This window comes from Medicago sativa, chromosome 8 (genome assembly GCF_051527215.1).
Source record: "Medicago sativa cultivar Bolivia chromosome 8, Bolivia_mono, whole genome shotgun sequence".
Taxonomy (NCBI): domain Eukaryota; kingdom Viridiplantae; phylum Streptophyta; class Magnoliopsida; order Fabales; family Fabaceae; genus Medicago; species Medicago sativa.
Genome location: NC_140756.1, coordinates 63,205,370 through 63,221,474, shown reverse-complemented (window position 1 = coordinate 63,221,474; position 16,105 = coordinate 63,205,370). Strand labels below are relative to the sequence as shown.

The 16,105-nt window shown below is 32.8% G+C and overlaps 2 protein-coding genes across 2 annotated transcripts; both read left to right on the top strand.

Annotated features, from left to right (window-relative positions):
• Positions 1–967: 967 nt before the first annotated feature.
• On the top strand, positions 968–8,394 carry LOC146900380 (UBX domain-containing protein). Its single transcript, XM_085735943.1, has 10 exons — positions 968–1,175; positions 1,319–1,458; positions 1,852–1,965; positions 2,825–3,020; positions 5,153–5,230; positions 5,319–5,387; positions 6,672–6,815; positions 6,952–7,048; positions 7,257–7,531; positions 8,049–8,394. Exons 1-10 carry the CDS (start codon positions 1,074–1,076, stop codon positions 8,211–8,213), a joined length of 1,380 nt encoding a protein of 459 aa, XP_085592069.1. The 5' UTR covers positions 968–1,073; the 3' UTR covers positions 8,214–8,394.
• Positions 8,395–13,491: 5,097 nt separating this feature from the next.
• On the top strand, positions 13,492–14,179 carry LOC146900379 (defensin-like protein 1). The gene is made up of 2 exons (XM_085735944.1): positions 13,492–13,608; positions 13,796–14,179. The coding sequence occupies exons 1-2, from the start codon at positions 13,545–13,547 to the stop codon at positions 13,960–13,962; spliced, it is 231 nt and encodes a 76-aa protein (XP_085592070.1). The 5' UTR covers positions 13,492–13,544; the 3' UTR covers positions 13,963–14,179.
• Positions 14,180–16,105: the final 1,926 nt, after the last annotated feature.

The following is a 16,105-nucleotide window of genomic DNA, read 5'->3' as shown; positions in this document are numbered from 1 at the left end:
CCACTAGAGCGTGAGGTCCTTGATGCGCGAGCTGCTCAGGAGGATGGAGACCTTGGGTACTTACAGCTTAGCGGAAGGATGAGCCGCATCAGAGACCACATCTATGCTGTGATGAGAGGTGGTAGGGGTGCCAGAGGTGGTGGCAGGGTTGGTGGCAGAGGTGGCGGTGGTACGGGTGTACTTATTAGGGGCTGATAGTATTTTTTGTAATTTTAATGTTTGAATATTTTGGATAATTATGTTATGTACCATTTGGATAATTATGTTTTATTAAAGTTTGAAAATTATATTGTGTTGTTAATTTTGATGTTATAATTTGATTTTTTGGTTTGCATATGGTCAAAGGCCAAAAAAAATTGACTAAATCAGTTCTAAAACAGAGGCTCAGCCAAAACAGATGGCTTCTGCCTCTGTACTGATGCAGCCGAATTTTATAATCCGGACAGGATTATCACTTTCCGTATTATATAATCCGGAACTATCGTTCACCACCCCCTTTGAATTTCAACGGGGTAATTTACACTTTTCGGATTATATAATCCAGAAGTTATCTACAATTTTCGGATTATATAATCCGAATCAATATATTCATAACTGACATCATCATCCATAAGGGTGGATGAAGTGCCAAAATACACGAATAAATCCAAAATTAATATTCCGGAATGTGTTCAGATTATATAACCCGGACTAGGGGTATTTTGGGAAAAAATAGGGCGCGCGAGGAAAACCATAGGGTGGGAAAAGTAAATCTCATAATTTAAAGTCATTAATTGATTGAACTGTCAACCCACCACAATTTGACCCGCACAATTTAAATTCATTAATTGATGTGATAATTCAGAATATTTTGATTGGTTGTGTATGCAAAACTGTTTTGAACCGTCAATCTACCACAATTAAACTCAATAATTAAAATAGTTAAACTCAATAATTAAAATAGCTAGAAACGGTGAAGTGGCAAAACAAGACTAATCTGGTAGGAAGGTAGAAAGGCTAAACGAGTGTGGTGAACACAAAATCACTACATCGAAACCCTAATTCCCAAAATCACAAACTCAATTGAAATTTCAATGGAAGGATTGGTATCTCCCACGGATCAACAAACATTGGTCACTTCCTTCCTCGAAGTTGCTCAAGGCCAAACCGCTGCCACCGCTAGACAATTCCTTCAGGTTTGCTTCACCGTCAAAAAACACTTTTTTATTCTGTTAATCAGTTATCTATGCAAAATTGTTATCTTTAACTTGTGGGTTTTATGTTATTGTTGATTTTTGGATTATTGTTGTGTTAAGATCTATGTGATGTGTTTTAATAGGCTACAAGTTGGAAACTTGAGGAAGCTCTTCAGCTGTTTTTGATTGGAAGTGAAACTGGGGCGGTGCCAGTGCCGGCGCCAGCGTCTTTCACTCCGCCTTTAGAGAATGCTGATGCTTGGGTTGATCAGTCTCATATGAGGTAATGCTGAGAATTGAGTTATGTAAAATTCATCTATGAGCTGAGTTATGATTGTGTAGTTAGGGTCTGTTTGGATAAACAACTTATTTGCAGCTTATTACACACGCGCTTATGATGATAAAATGTAAAATGTAGACTAACCTTAAACTGTTTTTTATATGCTATAAGTTGTTTTTATAAGCCATATTGGAGAGCTTATGAAAGTTAGTTGAACAAAGCTTATGAAAATTGTCATAAGTTTTGTTCATTAATTCTCTTAAACAGTCTCACAAAACTTATAACAGTAGATAAGCTCAAATAGGCCAATCCAAACAGGCCCTTATTCCTTGGAATTAAGAGTAAAGATTATTATTTTTTTATATTTTGATTGTTTGATTTTTGTGATTGTTGTAGTGAAACAAGGACGGATACTGCGAATCAAAGTGGTGGAATTAATGATGGAGATGAAGTGCGCGCTCCTTTACCTGTTAGAAGGGAAACTCTTTATGATAATGTACTGCTGTATGGGTATGTTTTCCTTTTTGCCATTACTTTGTTTGCCTTGGAAACTATAGGATTTTGGTCTCATAAAGATGCATCATGCATGTGTAAATGGTGTTTTATCGATCATGTTAAATGCAAATCATTAGGGTTTAACTACGGCATCACTCGAGTCTTAACTCTAGTAGACTATTCTTGTATACTGAAGTTTGGTGCTTTTAGCATTCCTTTCATTATGTGCTGATGCAACTAATTATTCTTTCGATTGCATATAAATATAAAATATATAATAGTTAAATAGTTAATTAGTACGCCATCTGTTTCTAAGTATAAGCAAAAAAGGGTTAAAGAAAGTTGATGTATTTGGTCCAAACCAAATACATCAACTTTCTTTAACCCTTTTTTGCCTATACTTTGGAACGGAGGGAATAATGATTCAAATTTTTCCGAGTAGTGTGTACCTTTGACATCAAGAAGCATACTGCTAGTATATTTTTATGGAATTTAAAATGTTTATGTAATATGTACTCATTGTACTGTTAGATTGCCTTGCATATTACACTATGGTATGTTAGGGATGTCTTCTTTTATGTCATCTCTGTATCCACATCTGAAATGTATTTTGATTTTCATAAATTAAATTACATAGATACCTCTTGCAAAGATATGGTGGTCAAAAATCAATTGGGGCTGTTTTTGTTTGTTGTTTATCCAGGAAATGTTTCCTGTACTTAAGTTGCACTCATTGAGCTTTTTAAGTTAATACACCTTGTCTTTTATTGCGTTACGACATTATGTATGTAGGTTTGTGCGTGTGTATGTAAGTTTATTTGGTTTTCAACAGACAAACTAGTTATTGAAATTGTGTTTTTTCATGTTTGTGCAGAGGATCAAGGCTTGGACATCTCCCACAAGAACCAAACTCCTTAATTGCGTTCCGTAACTTTGAACAGGAAACAAGGCGTCCAGGGGTTTGGGAACCAGAGCAAGGTGCCGCCTCTACAGCAGAAAGTTCTCAGGACACACTTGCTTCGCTTTATCGCCCTCCTTTTCATCTAATGTTCACTGGTTCTTTTGATAAGGTAAATATACTTAGTTTGGATTGCTTGGTTTGTGTTTGATGTGGTATTGGAATTTAGAGCTCATTTTACATTTTTTATTCGATTTGACTTCAAGCTTGAGCCTGTAAAACCCAGCTCAAACTAAAGTAACTTTTTGAACTTGATTGTATTTTTAAATTTTTTATACTTTCTATTCTTTGACATGAAGTGTTTTTCACTCCAACTTTCTCCATGTTTCCCAATTTTTCGGTTATTTGACATATTTTTTAATTTATAAGTTAATCAAACCTCCCTCAAGGTGACAAGGCCTAGTGGCTTACAGATTTACATCTTTTGTATTTTAGAATAATCAATCCATTTTAGCATAATGAGCATGATATGAATAGATGCTAGCCAATAATCAGCACACTATGGGGAAGAACAAGGAGTCCTTGACAAGGACCTATTGCAGTTGACCGGACCCCACCACCACCCCCCCACCCCCACGTCTTCCAATTTTTTCTTGTGCTTAGTAAATCTTAAAAGTTGGGATTTGTCTCCTACAACATGGAGACAGATTGAAGTGCTTCAGGATACTAAAAAACAGTACCTTCCAAGGCATCTTATGTTCCCAAGGTTGTTTAAGGGAATAACTAATGTCTGGACCTAATGGTGAAGGTGTTCTCCATCTTATTTATTAGTAGTAGTTGCATATCTTCTAGTTGAAGCTCTGATATTCACATTTTTGGCTTCTAGAAAGTTCAAAGGGATATGATATTTGGAAACTTAATTCTAAATATGTTTTAAGCTAGGGATTATAATTGAACAGTGATGTTCTTTACCACTAGGCACTAGCTGTTACCAATCAAGGGACCTGCAGTTACTCCCTTTACTTCTTACTTACTATCACCTCAGAAAGTAGGCTATGGTGCTGACTGCTGAGATTCAGGAAACAAAACATCTGATGTTGATAATATGACTTTGATCCATGTAGCTGACCCCACTTGGTGGGATAAGGCTTGGTTGTTGTTGTTGTTGTTGATATATGACTTTGAATTTAACTATCCTTGATTTACTGCTTTTTTCTTCTCACGTTAAAATGACCTATAAGCTCAAGTTTCCAAATATACCATAACACTCAAGTCTTGATCAATGGTTAATTGGTTATCAATCTCAACGTTTGTTATGTCGCATGTCCTCCCTGTGATGCGCAGAGTATTGTGTCACATATTAACTAAGAAGCCCAAAACGAGACATTAACCCATGGCTTGAACTAACCACTAACAGAATATAGAAAGCCTCTAGAGTCTAGACGCATCTTGCCTGTACGAGCTAATTTGCTGGGCAAATGCACTATTACAAACACTCATATATTCATTTAAAAAAGACTAGCACAGAAACTCAGAATCTAATAGTAGATTATAGATTTGCTTGCATATACTATACGGCTGGGTTCAATCTAGATGGGTAGTAGGGTAGATATTGTGAAATAGTGAAACATGTTATTGATATGCAGTTGTGACTAAGGTTTGATCTTTGAGTGCATATAAGCATCTGCCTGTACGAGCTAATTAGCTCGGCAAATGAACTATTAAAAACACTTGGGGGGAGTTTGTTTCATGGATGAGAAATGTATGCCCAGGAATAATGTTCCTAGGAATTAAGAATTGGAATCTTAATCTCGGGCACTTTTAAAAAAAGCGTTCGGTTAACATTTACCACATTCCTGAGATTATTTGTAAACATTGGGTATATGGGTAGTTTCTAGGTGGTTACTTAAGTTTTATTCCCACCTTCATGGGAATATTTTATGCCCACCTATTTCCTTGGGAATAAAAGCATGGGAAATGGGAAGTTATTTTATTCCTGGAAATGCTATATACCTGGGAATTAATTTCCATATTCCCGGGAACTTTGTAACAAATATAGAAATCCATCTTTGTAACTTCCATATTCATGGGAATAGTTTGCAACCATGAAACAAACACCCCCTTATATATGTATTTCAAAAAGACTAGCACATAAATTCAGATTCTAATAGTACATTATAGAATTTGTTTGCATATAATATGTGGCAGGGTTCACTCTAAGATGGGTGGTAGGACATATATTGTGAAATAGTGAAACATGTAACTGATATATGGTTGTGACTAAGGTTTGATCTTTGACTGCAGGCAAAAAGTGCTGCTGCTATGCAGGACAAGTGGTTGATGGTGAACATACAATCTACCAAGGAATTCAGCTCACATATGGTATTTTATTCTTAGTGCTCCATTTTCAATTTTCTTGATTATTTGATTCAGTTTTATCTCTACTGGTGACACTTTTTTCTTTGCAAAGCTTAATCGAGATACATGGGCAAATGAGGCTGTTTCTCAGACCATCAAAACAAACTTCATATTCTGGCAGGTCAGTTTGTTGCTATGCTCACCTGAACATTGGTGGTCAATTTTTTATTTTTTTATTTTTGTAGTGTTATTTTGAATGGTAGGTAGCTTATGACACATCCTAACCACTATAGTTGCTCAATCTCTGTAGAGAAGTTTATAGATATTATTTGACCCATAACACTGAAAATGATGATGCAAGGCTCCCAGGTTAAGCTTTGATCATTTTTTTTACAAGGATTCGAGTTTACACTCAAATTGACATGGGCAAAACAAGTTTACCTGGAATCCCAAGTTTGAAAAACCTTGATTAGACATATAGTAAGTAGATAATTACAAAGAGTTTAGAGGATAAGGATACTCCTTAAAATAAATAGGGAAAACAAACGTACTTGAACTATGAACTCCCTAGATTTTTATTTGTTGAGGACTTGTTTAACTTCTGTATCTCTTTTACAGTATGCCGATTGAAATCCTACTCTTGTAGAGATTATACTTGCAATTCTTTAAAATCTGATGGTTAATTTGGGGATTAGTTGTTTGGCAGATGTAAATGTTGGGAATCATATCTTGTTAGCTAAGTTCACTGGTTATGGGATCATGGTATAGCATTACATAGTTGGGAGTTGGGACTTGCTCTAAGGGGTAATCCATAGGTTGTTAATATCTTGGGTCCGGTGGTTTATAAGGTCTCTAATCTAAGAACCTCGATACTTGGGACCAATTCTTGTTTATCATATCTTGTTAGCTAACTTCACTGGTTATGGGATCATGGCACGGCATAATGTGGTTGGACTTGCTCTAGGGGGTAATCGATAGGTTGTTAATATCTTGGATCCAATGGTTTATAAACTCTCCAATCCAAGAACCTCTATAATTGTGACCAATTCTTCTTTGCTTTAGAAGTTTATGTTATTTATACACGCATAGTCAAAGGACTGAGGTGGTTATGTGGGATTTTGTTTGACCTAGATTGGTAGAGAAAATAGGGTCTGTTTGGTTTGCTTGTTGTGTTGGTATTAAGAAGGGAAGGTTGGTATTAAGAAGGGAAGGTTGGGTCTTGGTGATTTGTACTTGCATAAACATTGCTTTGATTGTAAATGGGTTCTGCTTTGGTCTCTGTAACCACTAATTCGGTCTTTCAAATGCTTAAAGTGAGAGTAGCTGTGGCATGCATTTGGGATATATTGTGTTATTTGAAGCAGTTTTTGTTGCTAATATTTACCATGTCATTCATTGCATGCTATTGTCTTCTATGCAATTTGCCTTCGTCAATTTTTTATTTTATTTGTTGTTTTTAATACAGGTATATGATGATACAACTGAAGGCAAAAAAGTCTGCACTTATTACAGACTTGACTCAATTCCTGTTGTGCTTATTATTGATCCCATCACTGGCCAAAAGATGCGCGCCTGGGGAGGAATGGTTCAACCTGACAGCCTATTAGAAGTATGTATACAACTTCATAGCTTACTGTGATGGAATTATTTTCCAGGGAAACTGAAACATCATTCACACATAAATTTTTGGCTCTGTTGTTTTTACTATTTCTTACTGATTTGACGAGCCTTGTGCTTTTGTTTAGGGACTGCTACCATTCTTTGATGCTGGTCCTAAGGATCATCACAATACCTTGTCTCACAAGCGTCCTAGAGGAAGTTCTAGCCCACCAAAGCCTAAAGGTTTGTTGCTCATTTCTATTCACTGCTGGTTTGTTCAGTGATAGGTCAGCTCGACGTTGAAAGTGTCTTCATTGTCCTGTTGACTTATTAGATGGACCTTGCCCACATAACTTAATCGACGTCTGGTTATGATGTCTTTCATGCGGTTTTGTACTGAAAAATCTTTTCTACCAGAATTTTGTGCTCATCAATGATGATAAAATTGTAGATTCAGATGCGAATAAAGAGGAGGATGAGGAGGTTCAAAGGGCGCTGGCAGCTTCGTTGGAAAGCGTGAAAGAATCAAGTGAAATGGCTGAAGGAGATGATAAAGATGCAAATGTTGCTGGCAACGTGCAAGAAACAGCCTTAGCACAAAGGCCTGCTTATCCAACCTTGCCTGAAGAACCTAAGGCTGAAAGAAATCTCTTATGCAGAGTTGGTGTACGACTTCCGGATGGACGCCGTGTTCAGCGAAACTTCTTACGCTCTGAACCAATTCAGGTAACAAACATTGTTCTCTAGGAATTCATTAATAGGCAAACCGTCAGCTAGTTAGTTAATTACTTTAGTTTAGTTAGGCTAGGATGTGCTATGTATAAATAAGATTAAGAGATTAGAGGGAGGTATCTTGTCATTTTGATAAAGTCTGGTATTAGGAGGTACTGTCCTTTGAAGTTCTTCATCTATGCTGTGATAGGGAAAATTGTGCCTACCAGTTTCTATTAACTGGTATCCGAGCAAGTTTGGTCTGTACACTGCTGAATTAACAGATTTCTTTCAAACAACCCTGCACCTTTTCAAATTAAGTATTTGAGGTTATGAAGAAATTATAATAATGTCATATTTCTTACTTAGATTCATGGAGAATACTTAATTTATTCATCTTTTCTTTGGGATGCTATCGGTCTATTATTATTGCCTAGTAACAGGACTCATGCGAGTTCATTTTGATTTTTTTTTTTTTACCAGTTTACTTATCTATTTTGGATTCTGAGTTACCCCGTTGTTTCTTTTGAAGCTGCTGTGGTCATTCATTGCTGTTCAGCTCGGGGAAGAAGAGACAAAGCCATTTAAATTAACTCATGCAATTCCTGGAGCAACGAAAAACCTGGACTATGAAACTAGTTCAACATTTGAGGAATCAGGCCTTGCCAACTCTATGATTTCAGTGACTTGGGACTGAGTTCAGATTTTTATTTTCAGACTCGAGAATTTCGGATTGGTGATGTATGACCATGTTTCTCATCTTTTGACACGAGGCAGGTTTATGCTGAAAGAAAAAGAGAAGTTTTATTTAAACTCTTGTGTATAAATTATGAATCTAAATTATGCGTAAAATCAATGGAAATATACCAATTTCGCTAGTTTTCTCTTCCTGTATTATATTTATTTGGTGAATGTTCATTGCTAGTATTCAGTTAATTATATTCGATGAGATTTTATCATGTTGTCATTTATGTTCATTTTATAGTTGTTTTTCAAAAAATATCCTTAAAACCTTGGTTCTTCATCAACTGTCTTTATAAAACTAATACGGATGGTCATGTTTATGTTATCCTAAAAGAATACGTGGTTAATGCTTTTTTGAGATATTTTTAGTGCGAGTTGAGTATCCTTTACACGTGTAACTATTGAGATTAATGTGTTGGGTTGGATTGACAAAACTCTCATCTAATTTGTATTTTTATAGTTGAGTTTCAACTTAAAATCTCTATTAAAGTTATAAGAGACCTCATTCAAGTGCTTTTGAGTACTTGACAAGAGTTTAGCATAATCAAATGTGAATGCATAATATTAAATAGAGATAAATTTCATGCATGCAAATGTAGAAAATTTAGTTTGAGCCTTGAATTGAAGAGTCTAAACGTCCACAACGAGGACATTCATTTTTTATAGTTAAGTAGATTTTTTTTTGTTACAATATTTAAATAGATTTTACGAGTACATATTATTGATTTATAATTTTTTAAATAGTAATAATTAATAAACATTCAATCCCTCAAACTTTTTTTTGAGGGACAATCCCTCAAACCTAACATGTCATACAAATTTCTTAAACGAAATTTATTAATCATTGCGTTTTTTTTTTTTTTAATATTAAAGAGATATGAGACCCACAGATGGAAGAAGTGCTTACCTGAGACTCCATCTATTAAGAACTCAATATGTTTTCCTCATTGATGGTACTTTAAAGATACCAATGTTTGTCGACTTAGGTATCACCATCGTAGATGATCTGACTAACAAAATACTCCATCTATTAGGGGGACGTTTGTGGCCCACGCTATCCTCATAATATCCGTCCTTGATTGGGACAACCACTAGCAACCTTAGTCTATATTTGATTAAAAGGTGTATTTGTTGTAATTTCAGATTTTATTAATTAATCTATAATAATAGGATGACAAATGAGAAAGACTAGCCATAACCTATACATACTGATACTGATTTTATCAACCACAAAAAAAACCTATACATACTGTTCTCGACACATATTTTTTTTTATCAGTTGAAGTTGAAATTCACACAAATCACATTAACAAGACTTGGAGCATCCATAATTCAACTCTCCATTTTAAATGTTTAGTGGGATCATTTATATACAGATAATTAAAATGTATTTCACAAACACGGTGTATGTGAGGTTCACAAATGATAGAAAAAGTGTATACCAAAAAGCAAATGTTTTTAAAAGCATCCATCTGTACAAACACACTTTTTTCTTTCCCTCACACAATGAAGTGTCTATTCAGCTCAATGCTATATGCTTAGTATAAAGAATAGAGCTATTTCCTTCTTACAAAAGAAAAGGTTTAATAGACTTTAATCTAAGAAAATGTTTAAGCATTGTTTAAACAATCAAAATGGTAGCTTTTTTAGAAAATTATACATCTATTATTTTTACTCGTATTTGACTTATATTTTCAAAACACAACTTCATTTTATAAATTCTTTAAACAATATCATTAAACACTTGTTAGTATAATTCTTTAATCAATATAAAAAATAGGCTTAAGTGCAATTTTGCCCCCCCCCTATTTTGGCTGAATCGGAATTTTACCCCCTATTTTAAAACTCGGAATTTTACCCCCCCAATTTAATGTTTTTCGGAATTTTGCCCCCCCCCCCCCCCATTTTGAAACTCAGAATTTTAACCCCCCAATTTAATGTTTTTCGGAATTTTACCCCCCACCACATTTGATGTTATTATCCACCTAATTAATTATTTAAATTAAATAATTTTTAGTTACAAAAAATAAATAACTTTTTAAAAAAATAGAAAAAACTTTAAAAAATACCTTAAAATGCAGAAAAAATTCTAAAAAAAATACTAGAAAATAAAGATAAAATGTAGGAATTACAATAAATGAATAATTTTTTAAAAAAATAAAAAAACTTTAAAAAACACCTTAAAATGCAGAAAAATACTAGAAATAAAGATAAAATGTAGGAAATAAACCAGAATAAACGAAAAAAATTCCATTAAAAATACATGGAAAATTCCATTAAAAAAATGTAGAAAAAATTCTAAAAAAAATGTAGGAAAATTCCATGTATTTTTTTTTCCGTTTATACTGTTTTTCCTTGTATTTTTAATGGAATTTTTTTCGTTTATTCTGGTTTATTTCCTACATTTTATCTTTATTTTCTAGTATTTTTTTTCTGCATTTTAAGGTATTTTTAAAGTTTTTTTGATTTTTTTTAAAAAATTATTTATTTATTGTAATTCCTACATTTTATCTTTATTTTCTAGTATTTTTTTAGAATTTTATCTGCATTTTAAGGTATTTTTAAAGTTTTTTCTATTTTTTTTAAAAAGTTATTTATTTTTTGTAATTAAAAATTATTTAATTTAAATAATTAATTAGGTGGATAATAACATCAAATGTGGTGGGGGGTAAAATTCCGAAAAACATTAAATTGCGGGGGTAAAATTCCGAGTTTCAAAATAGGGGGGTAAAATTTCGAAAAACATTAAATTGGAGGGGTGAAATTCCGAGTTTTAAAATAGGGGGTAAAATTCCGATTCAGCCAAAATAGAGGGGGCAAAATTGCACTTAAGCCTAAAAAATATGTTTGATAGTGTATTGACACTACTCCTTAAATCAAATTAAATGTGACTCATTGAATACCTCCTTATTTGATTTGATTGGTATACCGTGCGAGTAGACATATACTATTCCTAGGAGTATAGGAGGTAGTAAGGTACATCATATATATAGAAGGACCCATCCATATTTATCATGTGACGACAAGAAAGAAAAATGAAAAAGCTCTAGCATGCAATGGTGGGTCATGAACTGTTGTAAACAACGTGGAGAAACCAGTGTGAATGAAAACATACAACACAAAAGCAGAAAGAGTACCATTTTTGTCAATAAGATTAGCTCAAAAGCAATAAATTAAAGGTTCTGCTACCACTTGTCATTTATTGAATTGAATGGTCACCTTTTTCTGGATCATTCATTGTTGTCTGTATCCATTATTCATGATCATGATATGCATTATTCAAAAACAAAATTATCATGTCTCGTGAATTTTGTTTCTAAAAATAGTTGTGCCTCGTAGTTTTTGAAAGCAAGACGTTTCATCTGTTTTCTTTTCTTCCATATTTTAAATTACAAACGTGTAAACATTTTGATCTGAATTTTAATATATTAAATTATAAATAGTAAACACTGAATTTTTTTTTTTTGGTGGTGAAACACTTAATTTATTTAATTACAAACATAAGATGGTTTGCTTTTTCTGTCAATGTCTAAAATTTATAATTTAGAGACCAAGATAAAATGAAAAAAGATTGAGAAATAAATTGTCTTATGTTTATAACTCAAGAAATCAAATGAAACAACACAACTTAAAAGACCGAAGTGAAATTTAAAAATATTTTAGTTTAATGGATTAATAATTTAGTTTTGAAAATTATTAGAATAAGTTTTCTAAAAATTCCTAATGTCAATTTTATTTTTAAGAAATTCCTAAAAGAATTACTTATTTAATTATTTAAATATATTTTATTTAGAATGTTTTCTTACAAGTTTTATTTGTTTGATTCGTCAATTTTTGTAAACGGCACTCATCTAGTATCTTAGATTTTTGTAAACTGCACTCATCTAGCACTTGGGTTGGCCTGATGGTATTGGCTTGGGTCTTGGGAGTGTGCTCCTCCGCAAGGTCTCAGGTTCGATACTCTCCGGTGCCAATTTAGGTGGGCTATTTAGCTTCTTCAAAAAAAATAAAATAAATAAGTGGGTATTTAACTACTTTTTATGTGGGAGTGTTTTAGCAAGCTACACCTTAAGGTGTATTTAACTACTTTTTAGTTATAACTTGCTAAAACACACCTTCTAAAAAATAAGTGGGTGTATCCTAGCAAATGCCTATAGGAGTTGCTAACGTACACCCACTTATTTTTTAGAAGGTGTGTTTTAGTAACATTCACCTTAAGGTGTATTTAACAACTTTTTAGTTATATCTTTGCTAAAACACACCTTAATAAAAACTAGTGGGTGTATCCTAGCAAACCCCATATATATATATATATATATATATATATATATATATATATATATATATATATATATATATATATATATATAGTGGGTGTGTTCTAGCAAATCCCATATATATATATATATATATATATATATATATATATATATATATATATTGGATTTGCTAGAACACACCCACTACTTTTTATGTGGGAGTGTTTTAGCAAAGCTACACCTTATGGTGTATTTAACCACTTTTTAGTTATTTACTTGCTAAAATACTCCTTCTAAAAAATAAGTGGGTGTATCATAGCAAATGCCTATAGGATTTGCTAGAACACACCCACTTGTTTTTGTTAGAAGGTGTGTTATAGCAGCATACACCTTAAGGTGTATTTATTAACTTTTTAGTTATAACTTGCTAAAACACTCCCACATAAAAAGTAGTGGGTGTGTTCTAGCAAACCCCTATATATATATATATATATATATATATATATATATATATATATATATATATATATATATTATGAAGTTTATAATAAAGTTAGGTCAAAAAGCAAATCTTCCATTCAAATACTACCTACCCGAGTTTCTTCCGCTACAACAGTGACTAAGCAAGAGATATTTATTTTTATTTTTTAGGGGAAGCAAGAGAAATAAATAAAACCCTCTAAAAAAAGAGAAATAAATAAAATATATATTATATGAAAAATGATTTCTTGACATGACAATTTTAATGTTGGATATTATGTCATGTAAATTTTGTGTATATTTATGAAATCTAGGTAAGGTGTAAAAAATAAATTAAAAATTCAAATAAACGTAAATGATATAAATTATAGGTTGTTTTCTTTTTCCAAAATAATATAAATCATATAATATTTTGTCGGTAAAATATTCTTTGGCAAGACACTACTACCCTTTATTGCCCTATTTAAGACAAGCTAGTTGCATGTGTATTTCACTTCAAATTCTACACTATAGTTCTCTTCTCTTTTTTCTTAGAAGTTATCATCATGGCTCGTTCAGTTCCTTTGGTTTCCACCATCTTTGTCTTCCTTCTGCTTCTTGTGGCCACTGGTGAGTGTTTCTTTATCCTTTATCTAACACCATCATGTCTTTGTTCATCTCAATTAACTAGTTTGTTACTACTATACTATACTATTATTATTATATGACACACTATACTATACTATTTATTTTATTTCTATTTAATTATTTAATTTTATAGAAGTTTTGCTAATTGATTTTGTGATAAATGGTATAGGGCCAAGTATGGTGGCAGAAGCAAGGACTTGTGAGTCACAAAGTCACAAATTCAAAGGGCCATGTGCTAGTGATCACAACTGTGCTTCTGTGTGCCAAACAGAACGTTTCTCTGGAGGACACTGCCGTGGATTCCGTCGTAGATGCTTTTGTACTACACATTGTTAAATAACATGTTTGAGAAATTAATCCCTATGCTAAGAAAAAAAAAGATGATGGATCCATCACCTTTTTCTACTTGTTCATGTTTTGGAATAAAGCTAGCTAGCTATCCATTCTATTATGGGTTTCTTTCTATCTGTCTTTTTGTTTTTAATATCTTGTTATAGATCTTTCGATCGTACGAGTGGAAGTGAATGAAATGAAGAAAATCATATGTGTTCTCAAACAATCTTTGATCATATTTTATGTATCATCTGACCATACTGCAAATTATGTGGGTTTATTTCTAAGAAACCAAGAGTTATGAATAAAATAAAATAAAAATAAGTTTTGTTGAGCTCAAGGTTCAAACTTAGGTCATCGAGCATATGAAACTTCATTTTGACTAATTGAACCGGTATACATTTATATCACTATCTAGTCATATTATATAAACTAAATTGATTTTTTTAGATATTTTTTATCCCAATATTTTAAGGCCGAAAGTCTTAATTTGGACTGCTTGACCCTTAAACCGAACATAATAAAGGTTATATTTGAAACATTAACATAAAAGTAAATTGAACTATAGAATTAGGGGTAAGAAGTATTGTTTAGAGTTAAAAGCTATATATCATAGCTTCAAGTTAAAATTAATCTTAGATGCAAAAATTGGGATCTTGACATCACACGAATATGTCCAAATTACTTTTATGTTTAGAATAATTTTGACTCTCATGCAATAAAACCAAACTCACATATAGTATATTCTAGTTTTTTTTTTTATAAAAGATGATTTATTTAAAGTAAATGATATGATATCACTGTGATGTGTGGTAAATAATCATATCGAGTGTCATTGCGAGCTTAACTCAATTGGTAGGGACAATGCATAATATATGCGAGGTCCAGGATTCAAACCTCGACCATCACAAAAAAAAAAATATCGAGTTACTTAATTACTTGGTTGAGACTTTGATATTGAACGGTGTATTTGATTTTTTTTGGTTGTTGTTAAGAAATATAATTTTTTTCAAATGAGTTTTCATTACTTCTGGAGAGATTAATCTCCTAATCATGTGTAGAGAAAGATGTACAATCCTAGTGATCAACGTTCATGAAGATAAGATCATCAACATAGATATAAATTAATTGGATTTGCTTATTATATGGATGAAATAAAAGAAAAAGATAGACTAAACAATTAAGAGAGAAACGACAAAAATTCTTCTATTTTTGGTACAAATGATGGTGACGTTGAAAGAGAGGAGAGGTGAGAGATGTTTTCATCTCAAGGAAGAAAGAAGGTATGAAATGTAAAACAGGAAAGTGGTTAGCATCCTTATTTTATAGGAATCAAAATAAGAACAAAAAAAATGAGTTGCAAAAATATAACTTTTAAAGGTTAAACTCGCAACTTGTTATAGTTCAAAACATAACTTGCACAACAGCGATGCATGAATTGTTTAAATGTCACACACTATACCATAGTATATACTAAATGGATTTTGGGAACTAGGCGGGCCGCGACTCGCCCAATCCCCACTAAGGTCCACCAGTGGCGAGGGTTTAAACGAGAAAGAAAGAGAACGAGTTGGACGAGAAAGTGGCGTGTTTCGCAAATTTTCTTTAAAGGGGAAATTTAATCAATTCATTTGGTTTAGAAGACAGCATGCGGGTGTAACAGGATAAAAACGGAGTGTAGCTAGCAAAAGTGTAGAAATATAGAACCCGTTGGAAGAAGGAATGGGTGCTGCTGCATATGGAAATTGGATGAAAATTGCTTTTTTCCTATAAAAAAATTGCTCACTTTCAACCGAACTTCCCAAAATACCCCCACGTGACTTGACTTAAGTCACGCTGGTGTTATGTCATACGTGATTTAAATCTCGTTGAAATGCAACCTACGTGACTTAAGTCACGTTCGGTCACATTCCAAACACCAACGTAAGTTAACTCACATTGGTGTCAATGGCATTTCTTTTCAATTTTTTTTGCAGTATGTGTACTAAATTGAGACAAGCAGGGTTAAATAACCAGGGTTACACACCACCGTAGATTAATTAAGACAAAAAGTAATTTAAATGTTCAATTAGGTAGAATAGAACCACTTATTCAATTTTATTTTTGAAGAACCACTTATTCCACGTAATGAGGCTTAATGAGCTTG

Excerpts from the sequence above, each read along its gene's own strand:
- LOC146900380 (XM_085735943.1), top strand. The coding sequence starts at position 1,074 with ATGGAAGGATTGGTATCTCCCACGGATCAACAAACATTGGTCACTTCC. Across the intron at positions 1,176-1,318 it reads CCGCTAGACAATTCCTTCAG|GCTACAAGTTGGAAACTTGA; the intron begins GTTTGCTTCACC and ends GTGTTTTAATAG. Across the intron at positions 7,049-7,256 it reads TAGCCCACCAAAGCCTAAAG|ATTCAGATGCGAATAAAGAG; the intron begins GTTTGTTGCTCA and ends ATAAAATTGTAG.
- LOC146900379 (XM_085735944.1), top strand. The coding sequence starts at position 13,545 with ATGGCTCGTTCAGTTCCTTTGGTTTCCACCATCTTTGTCTTCCTTCTG. Across the intron at positions 13,609-13,795 it reads TCTGCTTCTTGTGGCCACTG|GGCCAAGTATGGTGGCAGAA; the intron begins GTGAGTGTTTCT and ends TAAATGGTATAG.